The following is a 14,063-nucleotide window of genomic DNA, read 5'->3' as shown; positions in this document are numbered from 1 at the left end:
TGAAAATAATAAAAATGAGTCCAATCAATGAGCTTCTGTCCATCCAAACTATAATTGCTGTTACTTTTTAAAGTTCATATACTTTTTTCTCTTTAAAAATAAACAAATTATGATTGAAGAAACCAAATTACAAAAAGTAAACCAAAGTAAACCAATCACAAGACATGAGTCCCCTGGTCTTTGTAGTCCTCACAAGACTTGGAACCTCCAGGAGGCCTGGTCTTTGTAGTCCTCACAAGACTTGGAACCTCCAGGAGGCCTGGTCGTTGTAGTCCAAGCAGTCACTGGCCTTAAAGTTGAGTTTCCACGAGTGTCTGCTCTTTATAATCCAAGCAGTCTGAGCCATTGAAGGCCAAGCCGGAGCCTCTGTAAGCCTGGTGATGGTGGTGGTGATGGTGTCCTGAAGACTGACTGATGTGGTGGTGCGGGTGACCCGACATAGAAGAGGCCGTCATGTTCAATGTGCGGTATTCAGTATGTACAAAGTCTTCCACTTTCAACCATAGCATAAGCCCACGTATCCATAGCCTTGAAGACTTTTAGCACGTGAGAAGTGGGACAGCCAAATCTATGCAAAATTGATTGAATAACATATAATGGTGTGAAACTGAAAGGGTCCTTTTCAAGCCTACGTAGGAAGGTGTCGCATTTTTTTGCTTGAGTATGTCTGTTGGTGTTTAAGAGATATTCAAGTAGGTTACAATGTGTGGAAATGTGTTGTGTTTGTGCTCATTAATGAGTGTTTCGCTGTTTTAATTAGGAACAATCACTTGATAAAATGGAGCAACATGGATTGATACTTGAAAATACGTTAAGTGTTGCATGTAATGTATTCAGTGCAGGCTGTGCTGTGCTGCATCATCAAACCTCCTTTGCTTACAAAAAAATAAATAATCATAGTTTATTGACCAATAGGATTACTGTTTTGCTCTTGCCACAATATAGAGAAGTAATGTGCACTTTGATTCAATGAATTGAAGATCACCCATGAACTTCAAAGTCCAAATCAACGTCATTACAGTATGTCTATTTTGACATGAATTACATCAGGTTTAGAATGGACAATGATCTACTCATGGTCCCCGCACCAACACATTGAAACCAGAGGGCTAACCTAGATCCTCATAGAATTTCCAGATAGGCTCATTGCTGTTTTCGTCTCATTGTGCCACTAATCAACCACCAACGTTTTGAACCATTCTTTCACCTGCAGTGTAGCACCCATGACCCCCAGTGGCCTTAACAGTGTAGTCAATATTGTCAAATTGTTGGTATCAGCGTAAAGTTGTTTAAGCTCGTAAACCATTTTATGATAGCACTTATCTAAGAAACCTGGGGAGTGTTCAGTGTTGTGATGGGTTACCAGGTCTGGTCACAGGTTAGCTAAACATTAAGCCCTAGGAGGCCTAGTGTTGTGGTGGAGGAATAAGGAGTTACCGTCTCAAATGCTGACATACAGAGGAATCTTAACGTCACAATCTGCTGTGTACCTTGCACCTCCACACAAACTCAGGCAGCCAGGAGGACGTCCAGACACAAGGACAGACAGCAGCCACGAGGTGCACCGCGGGTAAGAGTCTGTTTTTTCTACATCTACACACAACAAGGACAAGAGGATATAATGTTCAATGTATACATTTTGGAGCAAGGCCTTTCCCAAGACCAGTCTCCATTGTTGTCTATGTCAAGACACAGACATGCTTCTACATTTCACAGGGCATGGTCTTGCTTCAGAACTCGAACGAGTGCACAATATGAGATTTGTATATTCAAATAGCATTTTGCATTACAATAGCCTTGTGAGTGTGTTCTTAAGTGTGTTTAATCATTGGTGATTACAGGTAGCCTTCTGTGTTGTGTGACAGTGCTACGAAGTAACTTGTTTGATTCTAAAATGAAAATGAAGACTCTACTGTACATTTTTGTGTTTTTTTTTTGGGATGAATAATGTTTTGTTAACTGCTACCCCCTCAGCATACATGAATATGCTAGCCTACATTGACTGCTGAACCCAAAATGAACATGTTGACAGTCAACATACAACATCGCCAGTCCTTTCTAGGTCTACCTATAATGGAAAAAAGGCAGCCTTCCTTTAATAAAAGCCCTGTGATAAAAGCTGTCCGATCCCTCCACAGCTAGAATAATGACAGTCAGCAGACAACTGGGAACATGACACTGCAGATACAACCTGACAGCCTGCACAGACCTCTCCTTGCCAAGAGGTTGAATGTGTGTGTGTGTGTGTGTGTGTGTGTGTGTGTGTGTGTGTGTGTGTGTGTGTGTGTGTGTGTGTGTGTGTGTGTGTGTGTGTGTGTGTGTGTGTGTGACAGTCGAGCAGGAAGGGAAGGGATGAATTCTGTATGCAAATAAGAAATGGAAATGCTTGTATAAGGACTGGCATGCTGGGGCGTGTGAGTGTGAGTATCCTCCTCATCCTAATATTAGTCATTAGGCCAGGTTAGGATATTCATGAGGAAAGACTAAGCCAAACCTTAGAATGACACTACAGTAATAAGTAATGAATGACTTGACTGTGCCTATCAAATGCTATGCTGTGACACGGGTCACAAGTTTTCTTTTCTCTCACTACGATTCATTAATCAAAGTAATCCGTAAGGACATTTACTGTACAGCTAAACATAGAAAAATAGAAGGGCTGGATGCTGGAGAGACGTTAAATATTTGAGCTAATGATCACCTTTGATTGTGTCCGGACAGGGCATGGGGAACACACAGAAAGTATTCATACCCCTTGACTTATTCCACATTTTGTTGTGTTACAGCCTAATTACTTTCTGAAGGCACCGGATTTCATTTGGAGATGAGTAACCTGGATGTTTGGACCAAGGACACACAGCCACAGGGAGAAGGTCATTCCTGGAATCATTACTGCAGAGAAAACAAACTTGAGGGAGTTTTCTAGGTCTTGAGGATGCAATGGAATTTCCAAGGTAAGTTTTTTTTGTTTTTGTTTTGATGGCTCCTAATTGGACTAGAGACAATTGTCATAATACAAAATAGGACATTATCGAATATACCAATATACCCAAAGTGTGGCGTAGGGCAGGCGGGGTCCTGATCCCTAAGGAGAAGGATGCAGTGAACATCAGCCAATTCTGCCCAATCTCCTTATTGAATGTCGAGGGTAAAATCTTCTTTAGGGTCATTGCCCAGAGGATGGCCGAGTACCTGCAAAGGAATGCGTACGTCGATACATCTGTACAGAAGGCAGGAATATCAGGGTTCTCTGGCTGCTTGGAACATTCCAGCATGATCTGGCACCAGATCCAAATGGCCAAGGTGGAGAAAAGGGACCTCCATGTAGTCTTCCTCGACCTCGCCAATGCATTTGGCTCTGTGCCCCATGAACTCCTGTGGTCTGCCTTCAGATTTTTCCACATACCGGACACCATCACAAACCTGGTGAAGTCGTACTTCCAGGATCTGCAGTTCTGCTTCACCACCTCAGAGTTCACCACTTCATGGCAGTGCCTGAATGTAGGTATAATGGCGGGATGTACCATTTCTCCGTTGGCATTCACAATGGCAATGGAGGTTATCATCAGATCCTCAAAATGGGTTGCTGGTGGACAGCGAGTTGACTCTGGTTTCCGCCTCCCTCCACTCAGAGCCTACATGGACGACATTACAACATTGACCACCACTGTCCCATGCACCAGGAGACTGCTCAGAAAACTCGAGGAGAACATCAGCTGGGCCCGTATGAAGATTAAACCATCCAAGTCACGCAGCATCTCGATTGTGAAGGGAGTACTCTCTGACCTGAAATTCTTCATCGGAGATGACCAAATCCCAACAGTGTCTGAGCAGCCGGTAAAAAGCCTTGGAAGGTGGTATGATGCAAGCCTGAAGGACAAAGACCAGGTGCAACAGCTGCGCAAAGACATCAGTAGTAGCCTACAGTCCATCGACAACACCCAGCTACCTGGAAAGTTAAAGGCCTGGTGTCTGCAGTTTGGTCTCCTACCCCGGGTGTTGTGGCCCTTAGCACTGTATGAGGTTCCAATCTCAACAGTGGAGAAGATGGAAAGAGGAGTCACAGGCTACTTAAAGAAGTGGCTCGGAGTTCCACGATGCCTTACCACCATAGGCCTCTATGGAGATGGTGTCCTCAAGCTGCCCCTCACCAGTCTAACAGAGGAATTCAAGTGTGCAAAAACCAGGCTCCAGATGACACTGAATGAATCTCGAGACCCAGTGGTGAGCAACAACGCGCCGACCTTGGCAACTGGGCGCAAATGGAGGCCAGGAAAAGCAGTCCAGGAGGCAACAGCAGCCCTCAGACATGCTGACATTGTGGGTCATGTTCAGCAAGGAAGAGGAGGCCTTGGGCTAACTAGCCGTGCTGCTTGGAGTAAGGCCACTGCACCAGAGCGGCGGAAGATGGTAGTGCAGGAAGTACGCCATCAGGAGGAGGCTGCAAGGAGGGCCAAGGCAGTCTCTCTTGCCAAACAGGGACAGTGGACTCGATGGGACAGTGTGGAGAAGAGGAAGATCAGCTGGAAGGATCTGTGGGCCATGGAAGCGAGGCGGTTGAGCTTTTCAATCAGAGCAACATATGACGTCCTTCCAACACCAGTTAATCTTCACCAATGGTATGGTGAAGATCCGGACTGTGCCCTCTGTTCCATGCCAGCCAACCTCAGGCACATTCTCACAGGGTGTAAAACAAGCCTCACCCAAGGACGCTACACTTGGCGTCACAACCAAGTCCTTAAAAACCTTGCGTCCGCCCTGGAGGACAAGCGAGCTGCCACCAACTCCCTACCACCCACAGCAGCATCACACTCCTTACGGACAAACTTTGTCCGCGAAGGGGTTAAACCACCGAAGAGCGGCTCTACACCATTAGAGCGAGACCAGCTGCGCTTGGCCCGCGACTGGAAAATGCTAGCTGACATTGGCCGGCAACTTGTGTTTCCTCCGGAGATCGCAACCACCACCCTAAGACCTGACATGGTACTCTGGTCCCGTTCACTCAATAAGGTCTTCATCATTGAGCTCACAGTACCCTGGGAAAACTCAGTAGATGAGGCTTATGAGCGAAAACATCTGCGCTATGCTGATCTAGCTGCCGAAGCACGGCATCATGGCTGGAACACAGAAGTCTGACCAGTGGAGGTGGGCTGCAGAGGTTTTGTGGCAACATCTACAACCAGACTGCTTAGAGACCAGAGGCGGCAGAAGGCAGCAGTCAGTGGCTCTGGATGAAGAGGAAAGACCCCAGCTGGGCCCCGAAGTGAGAGGGCCAGGAGGTATGCGGTCAACAATGCTTGACTCAGGGAGGAGGACGCCCCTGCCATGCATAGTCCCATAGGATGTTGACTATCAACAACAAGGCAACTCCTATGACTAATTGGGAATGGGACGCAAGCGTAGGATTGATCACCCTGTCGCTGGCCGCCTTTGGGGAGGGTGTATAGTGTGAAAGGCCGAAACACCCTAGGAACCAAAGGTACACTACTGACAATGCGCTCCCCAAATTTCATCACGTTCACTGTTTATTAACTCTTGGAAGTGCTTGCACAACGGATAGTAACATCTCATCCTGTGTTCTTGGAATCTTTAACACACATCCTTAAAGCCAATTCATGTTTAAACTTTGACTTTTTTATTTTCCTTTCTCAAAAGATTCACCTTCAATCCGAAAGAGGGGATCGACAATCCAGCCTTGATCATCTCAGACGACCCGGGTAAGGTTTGAAAACGAACACATCCAAAATCATCCATAATTTCCCAACGCATGGAAGATGGTCTGACGAACACTAGTTCATCAATCATAGTAATCAATATAAACCTGACTTCTTTAGGTATCCACACACAATGCCCATGCTATGTCAATGGCAGTGTTTTGTCTTGCCCTCCAGAGCCAGACCCCAGTCCAGTACCCCGCCTGTGCCAGATAAAGTGCAAAGAGGGCCAGAGTTTTGGCTTCCATCTGCGAATGGAGAGGAGCTGCCGGGGCTATGTTGTCCGCCAGGTGGATCCGTGGAGTCCTGCAGCGCTCAGTGGGCTCAAGGACGGGGACCGTGTGCTGGAGGTCAACGAGGAATTTGTCGACAACATGGAGTTCCCGAGGGTGAGAACCAGACGTACCGTTATGTCAGTGGAATCACCATGCACACGTTTCTTAAAGCTTTGGCACACAGATGTGAGTTCTGTACGTAATGTGTGTCTGCTTCATCACATGTGGGTCAGAACCAGACTTCTTTAAGAGATCTGAGAGAACCTCTTCTCTTACAATGTCTCCGACAGTGCCACACGCTACATAAAGCTGCCACACGCTACATGAAGCTGCCACACGCTACATGAAGCTGCCACACGCTACATGAAGCTGCCACACGCTACATGAAGCTGCCACACGCTACATAAAGCTGCCACACGCTACATAAAGCTGCCACACGCTACATCCGACAGTGTCCTCTGCAAATAAAGCTGCCACACGCTACATGAAGCTGCCACACGCTACATAAAGCTGCCACACGCTACATAAAGCTGCCACACGCTACATAAAGCTGCCACACGCTACATAAAGCTGCCACACGCTACATGAAGCTGCCACACGCTACATGAAGCTGCCACACGCTACATGAAGCTGCCACACGCTACATGAAGCTGCCACACGCTACATGAAGCTGCCACACGCTACATAAAGCTGCCACACGCTACATAAAGCTGCCACACGCTACATCCGACAGTGTCCTCTGCAAATAAAGCTGCCACACGCTACATGAAGCTGCCACACGCTACATAAAGCTGCCACACGCTACATAAAGCTGCCACACGCTACATAAAGCTGCCACACGCTACATGAAGCTGCCACACGCTACATGAAGCTGCCACACGCTACATGAAGCTGCCACACGCTACATGAAGCTGCCACACGCTACATGAAGCTGCCACACGCTACATAAAGCTGCCACACGCTACATAAAGCTGCCACACGCTACATAAAGCTGCCACACGCTACATAAAGCTGCCACACGCTACATAAAGCTGCCACACGCTACATCCGACAGTGTCCTCTGCAAATAAAGCTGCCACACGCTACATGAAGCTGCCACACGCTACATGAAGCTGCCACACGCTACATGAAGCTGCCACATGCTACATGAAGCTGCCACACGCTACATAAAGCTGCCACACGCTACATAAAGCTGCCACACGCTACATCCGACAGTGTCCTCTGCAAATAAAGCTGCCACACGCTACATAAAGCTGCCACATGCTACATAAAGCTGCCACACGCTACATAAAGCTGCCACACGCTACATAAAGCTGCCACATGCTACATAAAGCTGCCACACGCTACATAAAGCTGCCACACGCTACATAAAGCTGCCATACGCTACATCCGACATTGTCCTCTGCACATAAAGCTGCCACACGCTACATAAAGCTGCCACACGCTACAAAAAGCTGCCACACGCTACATCCGACAGTGTCCTCTGCACATAAAGCTGCCACACGTTACATCCGACAGTGTCCTCTGCACAAAAAGCTGCCACACGTTACATCCGACAGTGTCCTCTGCACATAAAGCTGCCACACGTTACATAAAGCTGCCACACGCTACATCCGACAGTGTCCTCTGCACATAAAGCTGCCACACACTACATCCGACAGTGTCCTCTGCACAAAAAGCTGCCACATGTTACATCCGACAGTGTCCTCTGCACATAAAGCTGCCACATGTTACATGTTCTGCTCTGATTGACAGGTGGTGCAGAGAATCCAGGCATGTGGGCTGCAGCTGTTCCTGCTGGTTCTGAAGGGGGAGGAGTATAAGGAGGTGCTGGCCCAGGGACTGGACATCCAGGCTCTGACCAGGGCTTACCGAGGGGAGACATGTTCCCGGCCCAGGCTGTGTCACATCACCAGAGACCCTGTCTTAGGTCTGGGAATCAGCATCATCCCCATTGAAGGTAGCTATGAGTTATTCATTCCGTAATCTTTTTTGGCAGTTGATTTGCTAAACAGTAGGAAGGAGAGCGAAGGAGACGGGAAGGCAGATAAGGGTCGAGTCAAATTTGAGAAACGGCGGACTGTGGAATTGAACTCAGGTTATCAACCCAGGTTGATTTAGGGTTAGTCGAGAGACGGTCGAGAGATGAGATGTTTGCCACTCAATCAAACTCTTTGCAATGTTACATGGATGGAAAAAAGCTGTCCTTGAAGTAGTCTTGATATGTTCATCAAAAGACAGATCAGGGTTCAGAGTAACGCTGAGGTTCTACACAGTTTTATTTGAGATGACTGTACAACCATCATATTAATTGTCAGATCAAACAGAAGATCTCTTTGCTTCTTGGGACCTAGAACTAGCATCTCTGTTTTGTCCGAGTTTAAAAGGAGAACATTTGCCGCCATCCACTTCCTTATGTCTGAAACACAGGCTTCCAGGGAGGGCAATTTTGGGGCTTCACCATGTTTCATTAAAATATACAGCTGTGTATCATCCGTATAGCAGTGAAAGTTGACATTATGTTTCCGAATGACATTACCAAGAGGTAAAATATATAGTGAAAACAATAGTGGTCCTAAAACGGAACCTTGAGGAACACCGAAACTTACAGTTGATTTGTCAGAGGAAAAACCATCCACAGACACAAACAAATATCTTTCCGACGGATAAGATATAAACCAGGCCTGAACTTGTCCATGTAGACCAATTTGGGTTTCCAATCTCTCCAAAAGAATGTGGTGATCGATGGTGTCAAAAGCAGCACTAAGGTCTAGGAGCACGAGGACAGATGTAGAGCCTTGGTCTGACTCCATTAAAAGGTAATTTACCACCTTCGAGTGCAGTCTCAGTGCTATGATGGGGTCTAAAACCAGACTGAAGCGTTTCGTATACATTGTTTGTCTTCAGGAAGGCAGTGAGTTGCTACGCAACAGCTTGAAGGTTTAGAGACCATTACTATTTTCATGAATGTCTCAAGAGATATAGGATTAAAAAACTGGAGTGTCTCCCTTGATCCTAGGTCTTGGCAGTGTTGTGGAGACTCAGGACAACTGAGCTTTGGAGAAATATGCAGATTTAAAGAGGAGTTCGTAATTTGCTTTCTAATGATCATGATCTTTTCATGGAAGAAGTTCATGAATTTATCACTGCTGAAGTGAAAGCCATCCTCTCTTGGGGAATGCTGCTTTTTAGTTCGCTTTGCGACAGTATCAAAAATAAATGTTGGATTGTTCTTATTCTCCTCAATTAAGTTGGAAAAATAGGATGATCGAGCAGCAGTGAGGGCTCTTCGATATCGCACAGCACTGTCTTTCCAAGCTAGTCGGAAGACTTCAAGTTCGGTGGAGCACCATTTCCATTCCAATTTTCTGGAAGCTTGCTTCAGCGCTCGGGTATTTTCTGTATATCAGGGAGCGAGTTTCTTATGGCAATTTTCTTTAGGGGTGCGACTGTATCTAGGATATTAAGCAAGGTTAAATTTAGTTCCTCAGTTAGGTGGTTAACCAATTTTTGTACTCAGACATCCTTGGGTAGTTGGAGAGAGTCTGGATGGGCTTCTATGAATCTTTGGATTGTAGCGTGGCTTTTCCTCTGTGGAGATGGGAGAATCTTCCAGAAGGACAACCATCTCTGCAGCACTCCACCAATCAGGCCTTTATGGTAGAGGGGCCAGACGGAAGCCACTCCTCAGACAGCCCGCGTGGAATTTGCTAAAAGGCACCTAAAGAGTCTCAGACCATGAGAAACAAGATTCTCTGGTCTGATGAAACCAGATTAAACGCTTTGGCCTGAATGCCTAGCGTCATGTCTGGAGGAAACCTTGGACCATTCCTACAGTGAAGCATGGTGGTGGCAGAACACCATGTGGGGATGTTTTTCAGCGGCAGGGACTGGGAAACTAGTCAGGATCGAGGTATAGATGAACGGAGCAAAGTACAGAGAGATCCTTGATGAAAACCTGCTCCAGAGCACTCAGGATCTCAGACTGTGCGAAGGTTCACCGTCCAACAATTCAACGACCCTAAGCACACAGCCAAGACAACGCAGGAGTGGCTTCGGGTCAAGTCTCTGAATGTCCTTGAGTGGCCCAGCCAGAGCCCGGACTTGAACCCTATCGTTCATCTCTGGAGAGACCTGAAAATAGTCGTGCAGCAAAACTCCCCATCCAACTTGACAGAGTTTGAGATGATCTGCAGAGAAGAATGGGAGAAACTTTCCAAATACAGGTGTGCCAAGCTTGTAGCGTCATACCCAAGAAGACTTGAGGCTGTAATATCTGCTAAAGATACTTCAACAAAATACTGAGTAAAGTGTTTTAATACTTATGTAAATGTAATATTTCTGTTTTTTTATTTGTATTAAATTAGCAAAAATGTCTAAACCTGTTTATGCTCTGTCATTATAGGGTATTATGTGTAGATTGATGAGGGAAGAAAAAAATATTTAATCCATTTTAGAATAGGGCTGGAACCTAACAAAATGTGGAAAAAGTCAAGGGGCCTGAATACTTTCCGAAGGCACCGTACATACGCCAACACACACAGAACACACACATGCATATTGACGCCACACACATACTGTACACTCACACATAGACACACTTTCACACTTATCACATACGCTGCTTCTACTTTATTTACTATCTATCCTGATTGCCCAGTCACTTTTACCCCTACCTACACGGACATAATTAACTCAACTACCTTGTACATAGCCTCTTTATTATTATTTTACTGTTATTTTACATACTTTTTAACTCTGCTTTGTTGGTAAAGAGCTCATAAGTAAGCATTTCACGGTTGAGTCTACACCTATTGTAGTCGGCGTATGTGACAAATAAGATTTGATTACCGAAGAGAGGATCTCTGTGGACATGTTTGTTTGTGTCCGTTTTTTATCTCTCCAGGTCAGAAGGGTCAATACATGTTGAGCACAGTAAGTGAGGGTCCTGCAAAGAGGGCAGGGGTGCGTAACGGAGATAGACTGGTGTGGATCAACGGTGCCATGGTATCAACGCTCACCCATTCAGCTATCAGTAAAATGGTAAGCATACAGACCCTCCTTCTCGGAACTGCTCTTGGTAAAAAAAAACCACATGGCAGATGTGTGTGTGTGTGTCTTAGTATGTCTGTGAGTGTGTGTGTGTGCACGTGTTAGCATGCTCCTCACTTCTCCCTCAAGTTTATCTCTGTGTACTGCTCAGGTGAAGAATTGTAGCGTCCATGTGACCGTCCTCGTCATCGACAGAGAAAGTGAAGCGAGCTACGTCCGACGGAAACTGCCCATCTTGCCGATCATGGCCGGCTCTCACAACCTGCCACACAGACCCACAACAATGCATCTGGTCCAGGGGTCAGATGGATACGGCTTCTTATTACGACAAGAGAGGTTGACATCAGGGGGGCCTATTGGTGAGAATGATGCACACATACAGCACACACACACACACACACACACACACACACACAAATCATCTAACGATGCACTTTTTTTTGCTAGAAACTTCCATTTGTTGTAAGTATGCACGACCATGTTACAAGCACCTAATATGACCACCTTATAATATCCTATTGTCATCTCTTAATGATCCTAACTAAATGACAGTCATTTTAAGTCCGTAGAAAACGTGCTGCATAGAATACATACTGTGGACATTACAAACCTTGTAATATGACATTAGAAAAACTCATACATGCTTATAACAAGTCATGAACATTATACCTGCTGGCTGAGCTGAATTGTTTGTTGTCGATTCCAGCTCATCTACTCCGTGAGGTGGATGTGGGGAGTCCAGCAGAAGAGGCTGGCATGCAGGATGGAGACTTGCTGCTGGCAGTCAATGGGCAGCCTTCGGAGTCCATGGAGCATGAGGATATTGTCAGGGCAGTGAGGAAGAGTGGCAACCGGGTTAGCCTCACCACCATGCCCATACACGGAAGAGACTTCTACACGCAGGTGTGTAAGTGGACGGAGGTCATGTGCAGTTTGGAAATTAGGAGTCATGCGAGTTCTGGTGTTAGAATATGGATACTGTAGTCAGTAGGATCCTCTGAGTTTTCCTGAATTTTTTTTTTTTTTTTTAACCTCACAAGGAAATTACAGTAAGATGATGACTATGTTAAGATGTTGCTTAGATCAATGCTGACACCAAATACAAGATTGTCTAAGAATTATGTCAACTAAAAATACCTTCCCAGTCAAAAACAGTCTATTCTGTTCCCTACCGCAGTTGGGTCTATCTCCCCTGCTATTCCATGAGGACAGTCTGCCAGAAGGAGAGGGGATGAGGAAGACACAGTCCCCTTGCACTGAGATTCAGGATGGGCTGAGTAAAAACGAGCATGGCTCACTTCCTTGTCCAAGACTCTGTGTCCTCGAGAGAGAAGAATCAGGCTTTGGGTTTAATCTGGGCTGTGTTCAACATGAGCCAGGAACTTTCATAGGCCAGGTATTCCTTTGAACTTCAACAACGTAACACCCTTATCATCGATCTCTCGCTCATTTCTTTGTTGTAATCTCTATTATTGTTTCCTGACATAAATAGGCAATTTGAAACATCCCCAATCAAACTTGTGCTAACGAGTAACAGCTATCATCAATCAAAAGTTCCCAATGTTGATCTGCTGTGTTGTTTTCCACATGCATTGCTATAATGAGGAAGGCAGGTGTTAAGATGGTTTGTATGAGAAATGAGTGGCACGGTTATGGCTACAGTTTTCTTTTGTCCTGCAGGTGGTGGTAAAGGGCTCAGGACATAGGGCTGGGCTGTGGGAAGGGGATGTCGTTGTGGAGGTAAATGGCCAGAATGTAGAGAATGAGTACTTTGAGGACATCGTGATGCTGATAAAGAAGAGCGACTCGTCTTTGAAATTACTGGTTGTGGAGAGGTCAGGGTATGAGAGACTCAAACATAATGGGCTTCCAATCACTCCTGGGGTCATACTCCACAGCACTCAGGTGAGGAACACTCACAAGCATGCACTCACACACACACATACAGATACAAATATTAATACTACAGATTGAGATCAATTATACTTATTAATCTAATACGTTGCAGGTTTTAGAGAAAACGAATGATGCTTTCTTGTGATGGAAGTGACCCAAGTCGTTATGAAGACAACATTAGGCATCTCACCTAACAGAGGATCTGGCACTGGCACAGCATCAACAACAAACAGCTGCAGTCACTCAGTCATGTCCCAATGATAACACAGTGCAGGACGAAATCAGTGAAGCTATTCCCTCTACTTCTAAATGCAACCTGAAAGAGAAGGACTGAAATAGATGCTTGGCCTGCGCTGTGTCCTAAATGCCATCCTATTCCCTATATAGTGCACTACTTTTGACCAGGGCCCTATGGGGGGGGGGGGGGGTGAAAGGGTGCCATTGGGGGCACCCTTCGCTCCACATCTCCCAATCTCACACGTCCTCTTTGTCAGGACTAGAGATATGCTATGACCTGCTTCTTGCAATGGAGGATTTGCAGAGGAGATTGCACACTGTTTCAATGATTAATATCTCATGTGTATATGATGGGATAATGAAGTTCAGGTTTATTCTAAGGTGAAATCAGGATAAACAAAATAAAATGGGAAAAACATCAGTCAGGCTCAGTTGAGAATCTATGATCGTTATTGTATGCGATGATTCAAGGTGCACAAAGTTTAAAGATCTATCACTAAGCACTTGACGAGCCATACAATTGCATAAAACTAGTTCAATCTACAGTATATAGCTATGCAAGTGTAGACAAAACGATGTCTTGTTTATTTTGAGTATTTACATTTTTTTCTGCTTGTACTGTGTTGATCCTTGTTTGTGTCATCAAACAACACAATATTATAAAACGTCCATTACAAGCTGAATTCTGATAGGTTAAGGTTTAGATTCAGTGAGTATCTATAGTGCACACACAAGACCTACTTTAGCCTTTGCAGAATTTCATATTAAATCAAATACCTAACATGGATTCTTTCGACATCTTTACCATTACACCAAGAGAGATCTTAACCTCTTGACGAGGTCATGCAATCGCTAAGGTCGCACTCATGCATTGAGTGCTAATTCAAGC

The 14,063-nt window shown here is 45.5% G+C and overlaps 1 protein-coding gene across 1 annotated transcript; it reads left to right on the top strand.

The window, feature by feature from the left end:
• Positions 1 to 1,454: 1,454 nt before the first annotated feature.
• Positions 1,455 to 13,961, top strand: nherf4a (NHERF family PDZ scaffold protein 4a). The gene is made up of 11 exons (XM_064984233.1): positions 1,455 to 1,570; positions 2,787 to 2,954; positions 5,656 to 5,717; positions 5,892 to 6,103; positions 7,745 to 7,949; positions 10,896 to 11,032; positions 11,193 to 11,400; positions 11,748 to 11,944; positions 12,219 to 12,437; positions 12,722 to 12,946; positions 13,050 to 13,961. Exons 2-11 carry the CDS (start codon positions 2,941 to 2,943, stop codon positions 13,080 to 13,082), a joined length of 1,512 nt encoding a protein of 503 aa, XP_064840305.1. The 5' UTR covers positions 1,455 to 1,570; positions 2,787 to 2,940; the 3' UTR covers positions 13,083 to 13,961.
• Positions 13,962 to 14,063: the final 102 nt, after the last annotated feature.

Source organism: Oncorhynchus masou, chromosome 13, assembly GCF_036934945.1.
Source record: "Oncorhynchus masou masou isolate Uvic2021 chromosome 13, UVic_Omas_1.1, whole genome shotgun sequence".
Taxonomy (NCBI): domain Eukaryota; kingdom Metazoa; phylum Chordata; class Actinopteri; order Salmoniformes; family Salmonidae; genus Oncorhynchus; species Oncorhynchus masou.
This window is presented reverse-complemented; position numbering and strand designations above follow the sequence as displayed.